The 14,226-nt window shown below is 44.6% G+C and overlaps 2 protein-coding genes across 6 annotated transcripts in view; one reads left to right on the forward strand and one right to left on the reverse strand.

Moving 5' to 3' along the window:
- PTCD1 (pentatricopeptide repeat domain 1) overlaps positions 1–9,338 on the reverse strand; it is a 71,938-nt gene extending 62,600 nt beyond the window's left edge. For 2 of the 5 annotated variants that reach the window (XM_068244871.1, XM_068244867.1), the window contains exon 1: positions 9,172–9,258. The gene's annotated coding sequence lies outside the window, so the exon portion shown is untranslated. Of the gene's footprint in view, positions 1–9,171 lie in introns of all 5 variants that reach the window. The other 3 variants (XM_068244869.1, XM_068244868.1, XM_068244870.1) reach the window with 3 other exon arrangements.
- The window catches only part of CPSF4 (cleavage and polyadenylation specific factor 4), a 36,651-nt gene continuing 31,707 nt past the window's right edge, over positions 9,283–14,226 (forward strand). Inside the window, exon 1 of the mRNA XM_068244872.1 lies at positions 9,283–9,490. Coding sequence (XP_068100973.1) covers positions 9,388–9,490 — 103 coding nt within the window. The 5' untranslated portion in view covers positions 9,283–9,387. The remainder of the gene's footprint in view (positions 9,491–14,226) is intronic.

Raw genomic sequence — 14,226 nt, forward strand, 5'->3', positions numbered from 1 at the left:
TGATCGGAAGGGGGTCTGAGGGGGATCTGAGGGTTTGGCCGAGTGATCAGGAGCCCACACGGGGCAAATTAGGGCCTGATCTGATGGGTAGGTGTGCTAGGGGGTGACAGGAGGTGATTGATTGGTGTCTCAAGGTGTGATTAGAGGGGGGAATAGAAGCAAGCAATGCACTGGCGAGGTGATCAGGGTTGGGGTCTGAGGGCGTTCTGAGGGTGTGGGCGGGTGATTGAGTGCCCTAGGGGCAGATAGGGGTCTAATCTGATAGGTAGCAGTGACAGGGGGTGATGGATGGGTAATTAGTGGGTGTTTAGGGTAGAGAACAGATGTAAACACTGCACTTGGGAGGTGATCTGACGTTGGATCTGCGGGCGATCTATTGGTGTGGGTGATCAGATTGCCCGCAAGGGGCAGGGGGTGATTGATGGGTGGCAGTGACAGGGGGTGATTGATGGGTGATTGACAGGTGATCAGTGGGTTATTACAGGGAAGAACAGATGTAAATATTGCACTAGCGAATTGATAAGGGGGGGTCTGAGGGCAATATGAGCGTGTAGGCGGGTGATTGGGTGCCCGCAAGGGGCAGATTAGGGTCTGATCTGATGGGTAACAGTGACAGGTAGTGATAGGGGGTGATTGATGGGTGGCAGTGACAGGCGGTGATTGATAGGTGATTGACAGGTGATCAGGGGGATAGATGCATACAGTACACAGGGGGGGGGGGTGTCTGGGGAGAATCTGAGGGGTGGGGCGGTGATCAGGAGGGAGCAGGGGGCAGTTTAGGGAATAAAAAAAAATAGCGTTGACAGATAGTGACAGGGAGTGATTGATGGGTGATTGGGTGCAAACAGTGGTCTGGGGGGTGGGCAGGGGGGGGGGGGTCTGAGGGGTGCTGTGGGCGATCAGGGGGCGGGGGGGAATCAGTGTGCTTGGGTGCAGACTAGGGTGACTTCAGCCTGACCTGGTGGTCCCTTGGACACCGGGACCACCAGGGCAGGAGGCAGCCTGTATAATACACTTTGTATACATTACAAAGTGCATTATACACTTTGTATGCGGCGATCCGGGTGCTAGTAACCCGCCGGCGCTTCCGAACGGCCGGCGGGTTACAGTGCGAGGTGGGCGGAGCCAGTCCCCGGCGGCCGATCGCTTCACGAATGACGCGATCGCGCCGCCCATGCCCCTACAAGGACTGCCGCCTCTGGGCATGAGCTGGTCCTTGCGGCATCCACTTTCCGACCGCCCCTGTGCAGTGGGCGGTCGTTAAGTGGTTAATTTGACTCGGTCCTAGTTAGAACATTTAGGGTGCGTTCACGTTGCAGTGCATTATAAAGCAGGCGGCACTTCCGGGTCTGCGGGTACGCAGACGAATCATAGAAGCCGTGCCATGCATGATTCGCTGCCTCCCACACGAAAACTGATGGCAATGTCGGCCGAATCGCTAGGGCAAGCAATTCGGCCGGCGCCGCTATTATTTCCTATGGCAAAGTTTCCCCATGCAAATTGCCTGCAGGGAAACTCTGCGGATACGGCCCGGTTTCCGCACTGCTGGAAATGGGCCCGGACAATTTCAGCCGCCTGTGAGAAAAAAAAAATCAAGCCTTTCAGATGCTGCTTGGCATTGGCTAAATTGTTAATTATCACATCGAAATGATCTATACTGCACTGCGTAATATGTTGGCGCTTTATAAATACAATACATAAATAAATAAAATATATTGTTTTATTTGCCATAAATCAGGCTTTCTTTGGGTTGTACTTTTTGCTAAGAATTATTTTATTTTATATGCATTTTAAAGGGGATAATGAGAAAAAAAAGAAAAAGAAAATCATTATTGTTATACTATCTCAATAATTACAAGCCTTTATTTACAAAAATAACAGTAATATACCCTCATGACATACATTTAAAAAGTCCCTAAGGTATCTCTTTATGTATTATTATTTTTTTGTTTAATTATATTTAAATGTTTGTTTAATTTAAAGTGACTCCGAGCTCATCTAAAAAATAAAAGTTGTACTCACCAGGGGCTTTCTCCAGCCCAGTGCTGGTCGGGAGGTCCCACGCCGGCGTCCTGGCTCCTCTCCTTCTCCCCGCTCCGGAATGGCTGACAGGCCGCAGCCCGGGCGACACTCTCCCGAGTGTCGAGCTGCTTCTTCTGCATATGACGCGGATTACGTCACACGCCGGCCGCCTTGCGTCATCACGGCGGCCGGCGTGAAAGTACTGCGCATGCGCGCTTTAATCGCGCATGCGCAGTACTTTCACGCCGGCCGCCGTAATGACGCGAGGCGGCCGGCGTGTGACGTAATCCGCGTCATATGCGGAAGAAGCAGCCCGACACTCGGGAGAGTGTCGCCCGGGCTGCGGCCTGTCAGCCATTCCGGAGCGGGGAGAGGAGCCAGGACCCCGGCGTGGGACCTCCCAACCAGCACTAGGCTGGAGAAAGCCCCTGGTGAGTACAACTTTTATTTTTTAGATGAGCTCGGAGTCCCTTTAACTATTAATATTTTTTTTTTTTACAAATGTTTTATTGTGGTAACTATAGGGGAGGGGTGAAAAATTAATTTAAAAAATGTACTGATTTTTCAATAGAATAGTGTATTTGGGTGCATTTTTACTTTTTGGCCATAAAATGGAGCTACAGTAATTTCCTGAGTACTGTAAACAGTATAGGGGAAGTAGTACGGTAAGTGTATCTGTTTACTTTCACTTTGTGAATGAATGCCGACGTCTCACTGATGCCGGCTTTCATTCATCACATAGACTGTTATCAAGTTTGAGGACAAGCTGTTCCCATTCACCGATCATGGACAGGCGGGATTGCAAGGGAAATGAATGGCAGCAGTGCGGCGATCAGGAACGGCGAGGTAATTAAACAAATACGAATATCTACTCCCTGGTGCGCAAATGAAGTTTCCAGGGGTGTAAATATGCGTAGCAGCAGCACGGAACTGGTTAACAGTTGCTGAGAGGCGTTCAGGCCTCATTCACACCTAAAAATTGCAAACGCAAGCGTTTTGCATTTTTGTGCACTCCCCCCTCCCCGGCGCTCCACTGCGCACTGCATTTTTGTTAAAAACTCTTTTCTAAGCGCTTTTCCCGAGTGGTCAGCAAGTCAGGAAGTGAACTCTTTGACCCAGAAAAGATTAAATACAATGTATTTATTCTTAAGAAACGCTCATGCAATCGATGCACAAAGTGGTTTTATGAGCGTTTGTGTCTTTCCTATACGTTCCATCGAGGCAAAATCACCTCAAAAATGGCACAGGCACCGCTTTGCCAACCGCAAAGCGGGCGCAACGCGCTGATATGAACCTTCTCATAGAGGTTCATTGCACAATCGTTTTGTGGGCGATTTTGAAAATTGCCTGCACTTGAAAAAAGGGCAAAAACGCCCTTAGTGTGAATGAGCCCTGATTGCAGAGATCATCAATGAGATGCCATTAATTCCAAGTTTATGCACGGTTATGCAAACTTTTAGAGCAAATTCATTCAGCTTGAAAATGAACTAATTGAATCTTCCCAAGGTGGAATTCCATTGGTTCATTTTCAAGCTGCTTACATTTGTATAATCCTGCATCAACTAGGAATTATTTGCATCTCATTGACCATACCTAAGCACCAATTTACTAGAGATGGTCAATGAGTTCTAATTCTAAGGGCCGTTCTCACTTGGGCGATTACAGCTAAGCACCGAATCGCCAGCGATCGATAGCACTTTTTTAAGCACTAGCACAATACTAACTATATGGCAGTGATCTCACTGCCACGATTGCCACCAATTGCTGCTGATTCGCGATTAGCTGCAATCACAAAACACGCTACATGCAGCATTTTCTGCTATTCTAGAGTGAACACAATTAGAATGCTAAAAAGCGCTAATCGCTATCATGTAAAAATTGCGAGAGTGTACAGTAATTTTACCGCATTCATCACGGTAAAATCACCAGCGGAAAACGCTAGCACTGATTGTTAGCGTTTTGCAATTGCAAGTGAGAATGGGCCCTGAGGGCTAATTCACACTACAAGAGCTTTTCTAAGCGCTTTGTGAATTGAAAAGCTCTTGCTAATGTTATCCCTATGTGTGCGTTCTCATTGGAGCAATGTGATTTTGTAAAAATCCCCCATAGCATTGCATTAGCAAGAGCTTTTCAAATCACTAGCACTTAGAAAAGCTCTTGTAGTGTGAATTAGCCGTTAAAGGCCCATTCACACTTACAAACACAAAACAATAGTTATTAGCGCTAGCATTTTGCGCCATCGATTTTTATTAATGCAGAAAAATCACTGAACATTTTCACGTTTTTTGAGTGATCACGATTGAAATACATTGCAATCATGATCGCCCAAAGAATGCTAAAAAATGCTGCATATAGCACGTTTTGCGAATCGCCATGAGCATGGCAGTGAGAACACTGCCATGTAGTTAACATTGTACTAGCGCTTTGAGGCCTCTTTCCCACTAAGACGTTGCGTTTTAGGGGACGTTAAGGTCGCATAACGTGCCCCTAACTCAACGCGTGGTGGTGTTGAAGTTGGACGTCAGACTGAGCTGCGTTATGCAGCTCTCAAAGCAGCCGCTGCAGGATAGTGATGGGAAGTCCAGATCTTTTTAAGGATTCGGATCATTCGAATCGGATCATTGAAAAGATCTGGATCTTTGAACCGAATAATTTTACTAGGGAAGCAGACTGGGGGGTGAAATGACTAGCACAGGACTTTCCCTGCACTGTACATTCTGTATGTTCCTGTTTCTTCCAGACAGACATCCACTGTGAACCGAACATTGTGATGATCCGGATGATTTGAATCACAAAAAAGATCCGGATCAAATGAACGATTCGTTCATGATCCGGACAACAATATAATCCCACTATGAGTCACCACAGTGCAGTGAATATTAATTAGCCATGTGGCTGGCTGCTGGCTGGCTGCTGAAGAGGGGAGACCTCCTCCTCCAACATTACTGAGCATGTGCAAACAGTCTAACGCTGCTTAGCCAAGTATAACGTACAGAATGCAGCACTTTGTTCAAACGTGCTGCGTTACAATGTAACGCAACGTGTGCACTGTGAACAAGCACATTGATTTTACAGTGCTGAGTTAGGCTGCGTTACTGGCTGCTGTAACGTGGGACTTTAACGTCCCACTGTGAAACCAGCCTAAAAGGGCTACCAATCACCGGCGATTTGGTTATTAGAACGCCCGCCAACCACCCGATTTTGAATGGACCCTTAATGTTGATGCAGCTTTCATGTTCATTTTTATGCAAATACAGTAAATGCAGCTTTGAAAAAATATTATTTGTAGAAAGACAAAAGGGGAAATCGAGCCCACTATAGTGTAGTATGTAATGACATGTATTGGTGAAGAATATAGAGAAATACAGTAATACAAAAAGTGACAAGACAATATACTCTGTACATTGCTGCGGACGATGTTGGTGTTACAAAAATACTAAATAATAATAATAATATAGAGAAATACAGTAATACAACAAGTGTGGGTTACAGCTAAGGCAAAAATTGTAAAGGCAGATGGGGCAAAGCAAGTAAGAGAGGCGCCTCTGCACCGTTATGCAGCTATTTAACATTTATGGCCGCTAATTGCAATTTTTAAGATTGGGGACTTACTTCCCAATAAATGACACAAATTGTTTTCTCACTGAGGCTACATTCACAGTGGTAGTGGTGGTGCGGTGCCACTCGTTATCTGCACATTGCAACGCATACAGTGAAGCGTACAGTCAATGAAAAGTATGCTTCACTGTCAACGCACGCATAGGGGAACACAAATAGGGTTGCTCTATTCACAAAACCATGTGCTGTTACTCTTTTTTGGGTGAAAAATTACCTCCAGTGATAATTCACAAAAAATAGTGAAAATAGTGAGTATTCACTAAAAATTTACCAAGTGTGATAAATGTTTGATAAAAGTGCGGTAAAACAGGTGATAAAACTGTCACTAATATGTACGGAAATAAAGCTTTTTTGACCACTGTAGGGCAGCCCATATACTTGCCACCCATTACACAGAGACGACCCAGGAAAGCCTGTCGCATTTAAAGTGGGACCTCAACTCTTGCACAGGACAGAAGGAAAACATATAGAAATGCACCCTGTATGTATATAATTTAGCCTGTCTAATTCCCCCTCATCTGTGAATAATCACAACTGCAATTTTAGCTCTCAGCTGTGCCAACTGGCTGCCTCAGCAGAGCAGCTAATGTGTAAACACAGGATGTTAACCCTATGTCTGCTTCCATGAAAGCAGGAAGTACATACACTGGAGATTTTTTGCTGGATTTGTATCAGCTGTAACAAAGAAATGTTTTTCTTTGAGGCTGCTTCCACACAGGGACGTTACAGGCGCACATTAGTGCAGCCTGTAACGCTCCCCAACTCACAGCAATACAAAGTCAATGGGGCTGTACATACTGCCCACGTTGCGTTACATGTAACGCTGCACGTTCCTTCAGAGCGTGCAGCATACTATAGCGTTCCAGCGGCTTAAGCCGCTTTAGACTGTTTGCACATGCTCAGTGTTGGGGCGGAGAGGAGGCGGGGAGAGGCCGCTACGTAGCCGCGCACATGTCTACTCAATATGCACTGCACTGGTGGCCGCTGATTGGCTGGCGGCACCATGTGATGCGGAGTGTTTCACTCCGCATCACGTGGTCCCGCCGGCCAATCAGCACCACTCTCACTGCCCTAATGCGGAAAGAGACGCTTAACGCGGCTCACTCAACGTCCTCTACCAACACCGGCAGGCGTTGCGTTAGGGGACGTTATGCAACCATAATGTCCACTATAACGCAACGTCCCGGTGTGTAACTAACCTAAAGGTAATTATGCTGTTGCTTATCTTTTACAGCAGAGAGGAATTTCCTCCTCGGCATCTATTAAATCATCTAAAAGACAGTACAAGGTCTGAAAGTGCGCCTTGAGATTGGACACACTCGTCTTTTCTGCCTTCTATGTAAAATTGACATAAACTTGAGCAAACATGGCTACTCAATATGCACTAGTCTCCTTTGGAACTCCCTCCCTCAGCCAGTTCGTCATGCCCTGAGTCTGGAAACCTTCAAACGTACTCTGAAAACACACTTGTTCAGACAAGCCTATAATTTGCTATAGGCAGCACTGAAGGCACACTGGCTCACCCACTAATCCTTGTGTTTCCTTCCCTTTTGTTTCCTCCCCACAGTCTAGATTGTAAGCCCGCAGGGGCAGGGACCTCCTCCTAGTGTTTCTCATACTGCTGTTATTTTAACATATGTACATGTACCAACTACATATCAACTATGTATGTATCTATATTTATTCTAGTCAATGTCATGACTGTACAGTGTCTTGTATTTCTTATGTATATTTGTTCCTCATTATTTGTTTGTATTATGTACAGCGCTACGGAAGATGCTGGTGCTATATAAATAAAAAATAATAATAATAAACAAAGCTCAAAAGGCTCCATCCTGAAGGCCAAAAGCAGAGAAGTGATAATTATCACCTGCCATTTCAATTGAGAATCTCAAATTGGAGATACATTTTGAGGTAATTACCACACTTTTACCACATGAGGTAATTTAGGGAGAAAAAAATTGTGAATTTGAAAATGGAGATATTTTAGTCGGTGTTTATCACTACCTAATTTAACTCATGCGGTAACTCATTGAGAATAGAGCCCAATGTGGCTGTTACACCACAACGCACCACTGCAAATGTAGCCTGACCCTGACTACTGGTACTTACTGTTGAATACATCGGTGCCCACATACCGCCCAACTTTTTCAGATAAGAAAGAGGAACACTAAAATTGAACCTAAACTTAGAAGGATATGGATTTTTCCTTTTAAAATAATACCAGTTTCTTGACTCTCCTGCTGATCCTGTGTCTCTTAGGCCCAGTGCACACCAAAACCGCTAGCAGATCCGCAATACGCTAGCGGTTTTGGGAGCTGATTTCAGAGCGATTCTAGGTATGTTTAGAGAGGTTTTCTAAACATACCTAGCGGTTTTGGGTGCGTTTTTGTGTAGCAGATTACACATATTGTTACAGTAAAAGCTGTTACTGAACAGCTACTGTAACAAAAATGCCTGGCAAACCGCTCTGAACTAGCGTTTTTCAGAGCGGTTTGCGTTTTTCCTATACTTTACATTGAGGACGAAACGCTTCCGAAAACCGCAAACGCGCAGCAGGAGGCGCGTTTGCGGCTTGGCAAAAACCGCAAACCGCCGGTGTGCACCATCCCATTGCAATACATTAGACAAGCGTTTTTAGAGGCGGATGTGGCCGGCGGATCGCTCCAAAAACCGCTCGGTGTGCACTGGGCCTTATACTTTTAGCCACAGCCTCTGAACAAGCATGCAGATCAGGTGCTCTGACTGAAGTCAGACTGGATTAGCTGCATGCTTGTTCCAGGTGTGTGATTCACCCATTACTATAGCCAAAGAGATCAGCAGGACTACCATGCAACTGGTATTGTTTAGAAGGAAACATCCATCTCTCCCAGTTTAGGTTCCCTTTAAGCCACGCCCCTGCCATAACCCTAATCAAACCCCCAGCCATACATATGATAGAGTTTATAAGAAAAATATGTTGTTTTATAATTCAAACCACACTGAATCTTTCTTTTCTTATTTACATTTAATAACAATAAATATATCCATTTAAAGGAAGGGAATACAGTTTAGAGTCAATAAAACACAGTTTTCAGTAGAAAATTACGTATATTTACACAGTTCTGTCCATCAGTCATGAAAGCGGGACAATGCGGAAGAAAGAGGGACCGAGGGATCAGGTTCTGAAAGAGGGACAGTTGGAAGATATGTTGTGCACAGACATCGCATTGACTTCTGTGGAGGTCAAACCTCTAGTCGGCTCCACCAGAATTTTTAGAAACGCTTGGCAGTGTCAGCCTTGTAACGAGAGTTTACACTGTACTGGTACTTTACTAGTAAAGCGCCTTATAAAGCCAAGAATCACCTATAGCCTAATAGCCCCATACATCTCTTAGTAACCCTGGTAGGCAAAAGCCGCTCTCAGTCCACCTCAGCAACAGCACATGGCCAAATCCCGCACACGGTTAAGTAGCTGTTCTAGCTTCTACATAACATTTTTATATAATTATCATTGTTTTGTGATAATATCAACATTAAACTGCTACGAACCTACGTACGCACCCCTCGCTCACCCACTTCTAGCGCTGTTTCCCTTCACACATGTTCATATTTTACCCACCATGCACCATTCTCTTTACTTCCTACTTCCCAGCGTGCTTAGCGGAAGGTCGCTTCGCTACTCTGCCAGTCTGCCTCGGTTATCGGCAGCCAGGCAGCCTAGAGCCCGTGTATAGTGTACTGTGTAGTGCTGAACTTCCTGGAACAATGCAGGAACTTATCGCTTGTGTGGATCATATACGCTTCGACCTGGAGCTGGCTGTGGAGCAGCAGCTGGGGGCACAGCCGCTTCCCTTCCCGGGCATGGACAGTGAGTGTTTAGCGTGTCTCAGGAGAGAGCAGGGCCAGGCCTGTTTGTGCAGCTAGAGGGGGCCCAACCAGCTGTAGGCACGGACATGTACTGCCCTGGTACTCTGAGAAAGTGTTTTATAAATAAATAGAAAAGATAGAAATGAAAGTTTGCTTTTTTTTTGCCAGTATAGGAGCCTGTGAAGTGTGCTGTGGTTCTCTTCATAAGAATAATCTAGAACAATGTCAGTTCGGCAGCAAAATCTTTAGATGTATGCGCTATGAATATAATAATACCTTCACGTTTTTGTCTGTAACATATGTAACTAATTTTGCTAATAAATGTATCTGTTGTGGAGGAATAAACTGGCTACACGAATGCCTCTTCTGAAAAACCTGAGTAAAAATTAACTACAGTACTCCTTGCTGTTTTTCTTTGTTGTGCATATACCATGTGCAGGTTAATAATGCTTGTAGAAACTAATGTTTGCAATCGGTTAGGCATATACTGCACCATGTATGCCCAACATTTGGTACGCTAGTCTACTTTAGGGGACCCAGCAGGAAACCTCAAGGAACAGTTTCATAATCATAGTATTTTCTACACCGCACTAAGCATTGTGATTGGTTGAATAGTGTGGACATAGTTTAATACAACTTACCTGAAACCTAGCAGTTTGAGAGGGTGCAATCCACCAACCACAATAGCAGAATTACCCTGTGAAGTTTCCTTCTGGCTCCCTTAAAGTAGACTGTTGCCACATTAGATACTACAATACTGATATTTCCTTGATTGAAAGTTGAAATATCAGTCATTTTAACACCACATCCCTCTCCCACTCAACCCCATGAGATAAAGAATGTATTTGCGTTCAAATAATAAAGCAGTGACACATCAATTGGCATGCCATTATTTTTAAATGTATGGTTTGGATTTAGTGTAATTGAGGGGACCCAGCAGGAAACCTCATGGGGATCTCTATTCACAGCACAGCGTTGTAATTGGCTCAATATTGTGGACATGGTTTACTACTTCCTATTCAAAGCCTAAAAGCTGGAAAGGATGCTGCTCGCCGCATGCAATGATTTTAACAAAAGCAGCTGGAGGCGGAGCGCGGAAGGGGGCACCCAGGTGAGGGAGGGCGGGTCTGACCTTCCCACCGCTGTGCCCGCTGGCCCCCTTCCTGGCTGCTAGCCCCTCCAGCATGGCAATCCGGATCTCCCTCTGTGGTTTTTTTTTTTTGTTTGTTTAATGCAAAGTAGCCTGTGTAGAAGGAGATCCGTTTTCCTATTGCCTTGCCCTACCCCACTGTGTAACAGGTGTCAGTGAAGTACCGACAAATCCAGACCCTCCGTTCAGTTTCTCAAAGCGGATCGCCGGTGATCCGTTTGTGAAGAGGGTGAAGACGGCCACTATTTTTAACATTGGTTTCCGTGGCTTCTGTTTTGGTCCGGGCCCCAAAATGGAGCCATGGATACAATTTGAAAACAAATGTGAACTGAGCCTAAACGTGAGATGATATAGATATGAGGTTTCTATTGAATATAAAGTAAAATCAATTAAAACATGTAGTGTATGACCTGCATTTTAGAGAAATTAGCTTTTAGTTCAATTTAACATTGTTTTGATTTATAGAAATCTGAATTAACATGAGCTGAACAAAAACTTTGCACAAGTCTGATTAGATTTGTTGAGTATTTCATTAGTCCTGTTCTCATATATACTGCATTAAATATATCACAATTTACAATGTACAAAATGTGCATTTCCCTTAAATTGTTTTTCATAATTCATTTTTTTTTATTGTCAGCAAACCTGAAGTAAGATAATTCACTTCAGGTTTGATATTTACCTTAGAGGAAAGGTTCTATGGGTGGTATAGAGCCTTCCCATTCCTTCATTCCAGTGCTATCCATCAGTAAAGCTATTCCTCAGAATAGTTTTTCGGAACTACTCGCATCCCGGAGTAGTTCCAAGGATGAGTGCATCACTACTGTGCATGTGTGATTTCAGACTTACGCATGCACTATAGCAATGCAGTTATTCTTATAACTAGTCCTGAAGAGCTTTTTCATCAGGTCGAATAGCTTTACTGGAGGACAGTGTTGGGACGAAGTGCCGGACAGAGGAACGGGTATGCTCTATACTATCCAGAGCCTTCCCTCTACTAGCAAATTATTTAAAGGATACCACAACTGAAATGTGACATAATGAGATAGACATGTGTATGTACAGTGCCTAGCACACAGATAACTATGCTGTGTTCCTTTTTTTTCTTTCTCTACCTGAAAGAGTTAAATATCAGGTATGGAAGTGGCTGACTCAGTCCTGACTCAGACAGGAAGTGACTACAGTGTGACCCTCACTGATAAGAAATTCCAACTATAAAACACGTTCCTAGCAGAAAATGGCTTCTGAGAGCAAGAAAGAGGTAAAAAAGGGGAATTTCTTATCAGTGAGGGTCACGCTGTAGTCACTTCCTGTCTGAGTCAGGACTGAGTCAGCCACTTACATACCTGATATTTAACTCTTTCAGGCAGAGAAAGAAAAAAAGGAACACAGCATAGTTATCTGTGTGCTAGGCACTGTACATACACATGTCTATTTCATTATGTCACATTTCAGTTGGGGTATCCTTTAACCTGAAGTGAGTTTTATCACTTCAGGTTTGCTTTAAGTTTTTGCTTAAAGTTGGTAAAACTGGCTGCCCAAGTGAATGTCAGATGCTTGGATTGCCTGAACAGCTGCCAGTGAGCTGTTTCAAAGCCTCTTTCTATCCCATCATCACTCATATGGGGTGGTCAGAAAGCAGAGGAGAAGAGAGGGGGCATTAGTTAGTCTCTTAGGCTGCTTACACACAGGGACGTTACAGGCGCACGTTAGTGCAGCCTGTAACGCTCCCCCAACGCACAGCAATGTAACACAAGTGGGCTGTTCACACTGCCCACGTTGCGTTACATGTAATGCTGCACGTTCTTCCGAAAGTGCAGCATACTATAGCGTTACAGCGGCTTAAGCCGCGTTAGACTGTTTGCACATGCTCAGTCATGTTGGGGAGGAGCGGAGAGCGGCCAGGCACATGGCTAATTAATATTCACTGCACGTTGTGACGTGCAGTGTTTACTTCCTGGTGCGGCCACTCTGTGCGGCGATTGGCTGGCGGGACCACGTGATGCCGCATGCGTCCAAGAGTACGCATCACGGACGCCAGAGAGAGCTGCACAACGCGGCTCACTCTGACGTCCACATCGAAGAGCGCCAGGCCTTGCGTTAGGTGCACGTTATGCGACCTTAACGTAGCACCTAACGCAACGTCTTGGTGTGCAAGTAGCCTTAGGGCCAGTGCACACCGAAAACTGCTAGCGGATCCGCCAAAGCTAGCGGTTTTTGAAGAGGTTTTTCAGAGCGATTCTAGGCATGTTTAGAGAGAGTTTCTAAACATGCCTAGTGTTTTTTTTTTTGTAGCGTTTTTGTGTAGCAGATTTTATAATTTGTTAAAGTAAAGCTGTAACTAAACAGCTTCTGTAACAAAAACACTTGGAAAACCTCTCTGATCTAGTGATTTATTTATTTTTATTTTTTTTCAGAGCGACTTTCCACTTTCCTATTCTTTGAGGCAGAAACGCCTCAGAAATCTAAAAAATGCTGCAGGACCCAAGTTTGCCTTTGGGGGAAAAAAAATGAACAGCTCTGGTGTGCACCATCCCATTCACATTCATTAGCCAAGCATTTTTCACCCCGCAAGCGGTTTAAAAAAATGCTCAGAATTGCTCTTGGTGGGCACCAGCCCTAAGTGTGGAACCATAAATGACAGAAATTCCCACAACATGGATGCACCACTAAATTAATTATACCATTTTTTATTAATTATCAACTCCAACTCATGATTCAAATAGTTAAAAACATAAAAATGTCAAGTGACCTTGATTACTTATACGGAAAGGAGAAACAATTGAGGTCTCCCTGGTTTAAAGTATGTCCTGTTGTCCAATATGCAGCGTTGTAGGGGCTATGCAATCCTTTAGAAGAGATGGAGCCTTGTTGGTTACTGATCATTGTTTTGCACTTTGGTCCCAGTTTTTGTAGGGGATCATACATCCCCCTATAAAGCTGTGTATTAGATATCAGGACTTACTTTACATAGGTTTAATAGGTTAATTGGGTTCCCTACCCACTCTTATTCCCCTGTATAGGTGGTCATGGTTGATCAAAGTTTTTGTATCATGGACTGAAACTGATGATTAATAAAGATAGTAAACGCTGTGCAATCCAATTTTGACATCATTCACATCACCCCAGCACTTTTTTTGTGCAGGAGGACATGGAGGAACTTGGGAGTGCTGTGCCACAGAGCGCTGAATGGGTTTCTACCTCCTCGCACCAGAGTAAGGAGGCAACCTCTCATCAGCAGGGGGTGGGGCAGGTGCCAGCTTGTGTGCTGTAGCTTTGCTCCCACTGCATCATGCCAGCGTAATTGCAGGATTGCGCAGCTTGGTACTAAAGGGATCAAAGTGTTGGACTTTGTCAGACACCTTTATCCACATAGGCTGATGCCTTGCCGGACTATACCGGGCAACGGCGACCCAAAGGGTCCAATACTTTGATCTTAAGGGGATGATGCCACTGTTCCAGATTTTGATGGGCAAAATTCCCCTAGAAGCAGCCATGGTTTTCTATGATGGACTATGTCTGGCATTGGTGCTGAAATGGAAAGTGCCTATGTCAGCCATAGTCCAGCATAGTATTGGAAAGGTTTA

The sequence above is a fragment of the Hyperolius riggenbachi genome, chromosome 7 (assembly GCF_040937935.1).
Source record: "Hyperolius riggenbachi isolate aHypRig1 chromosome 7, aHypRig1.pri, whole genome shotgun sequence".
In the NCBI taxonomy this organism is placed as follows: Eukaryota; Metazoa; Chordata; class Amphibia; order Anura; family Hyperoliidae; genus Hyperolius; species Hyperolius riggenbachi.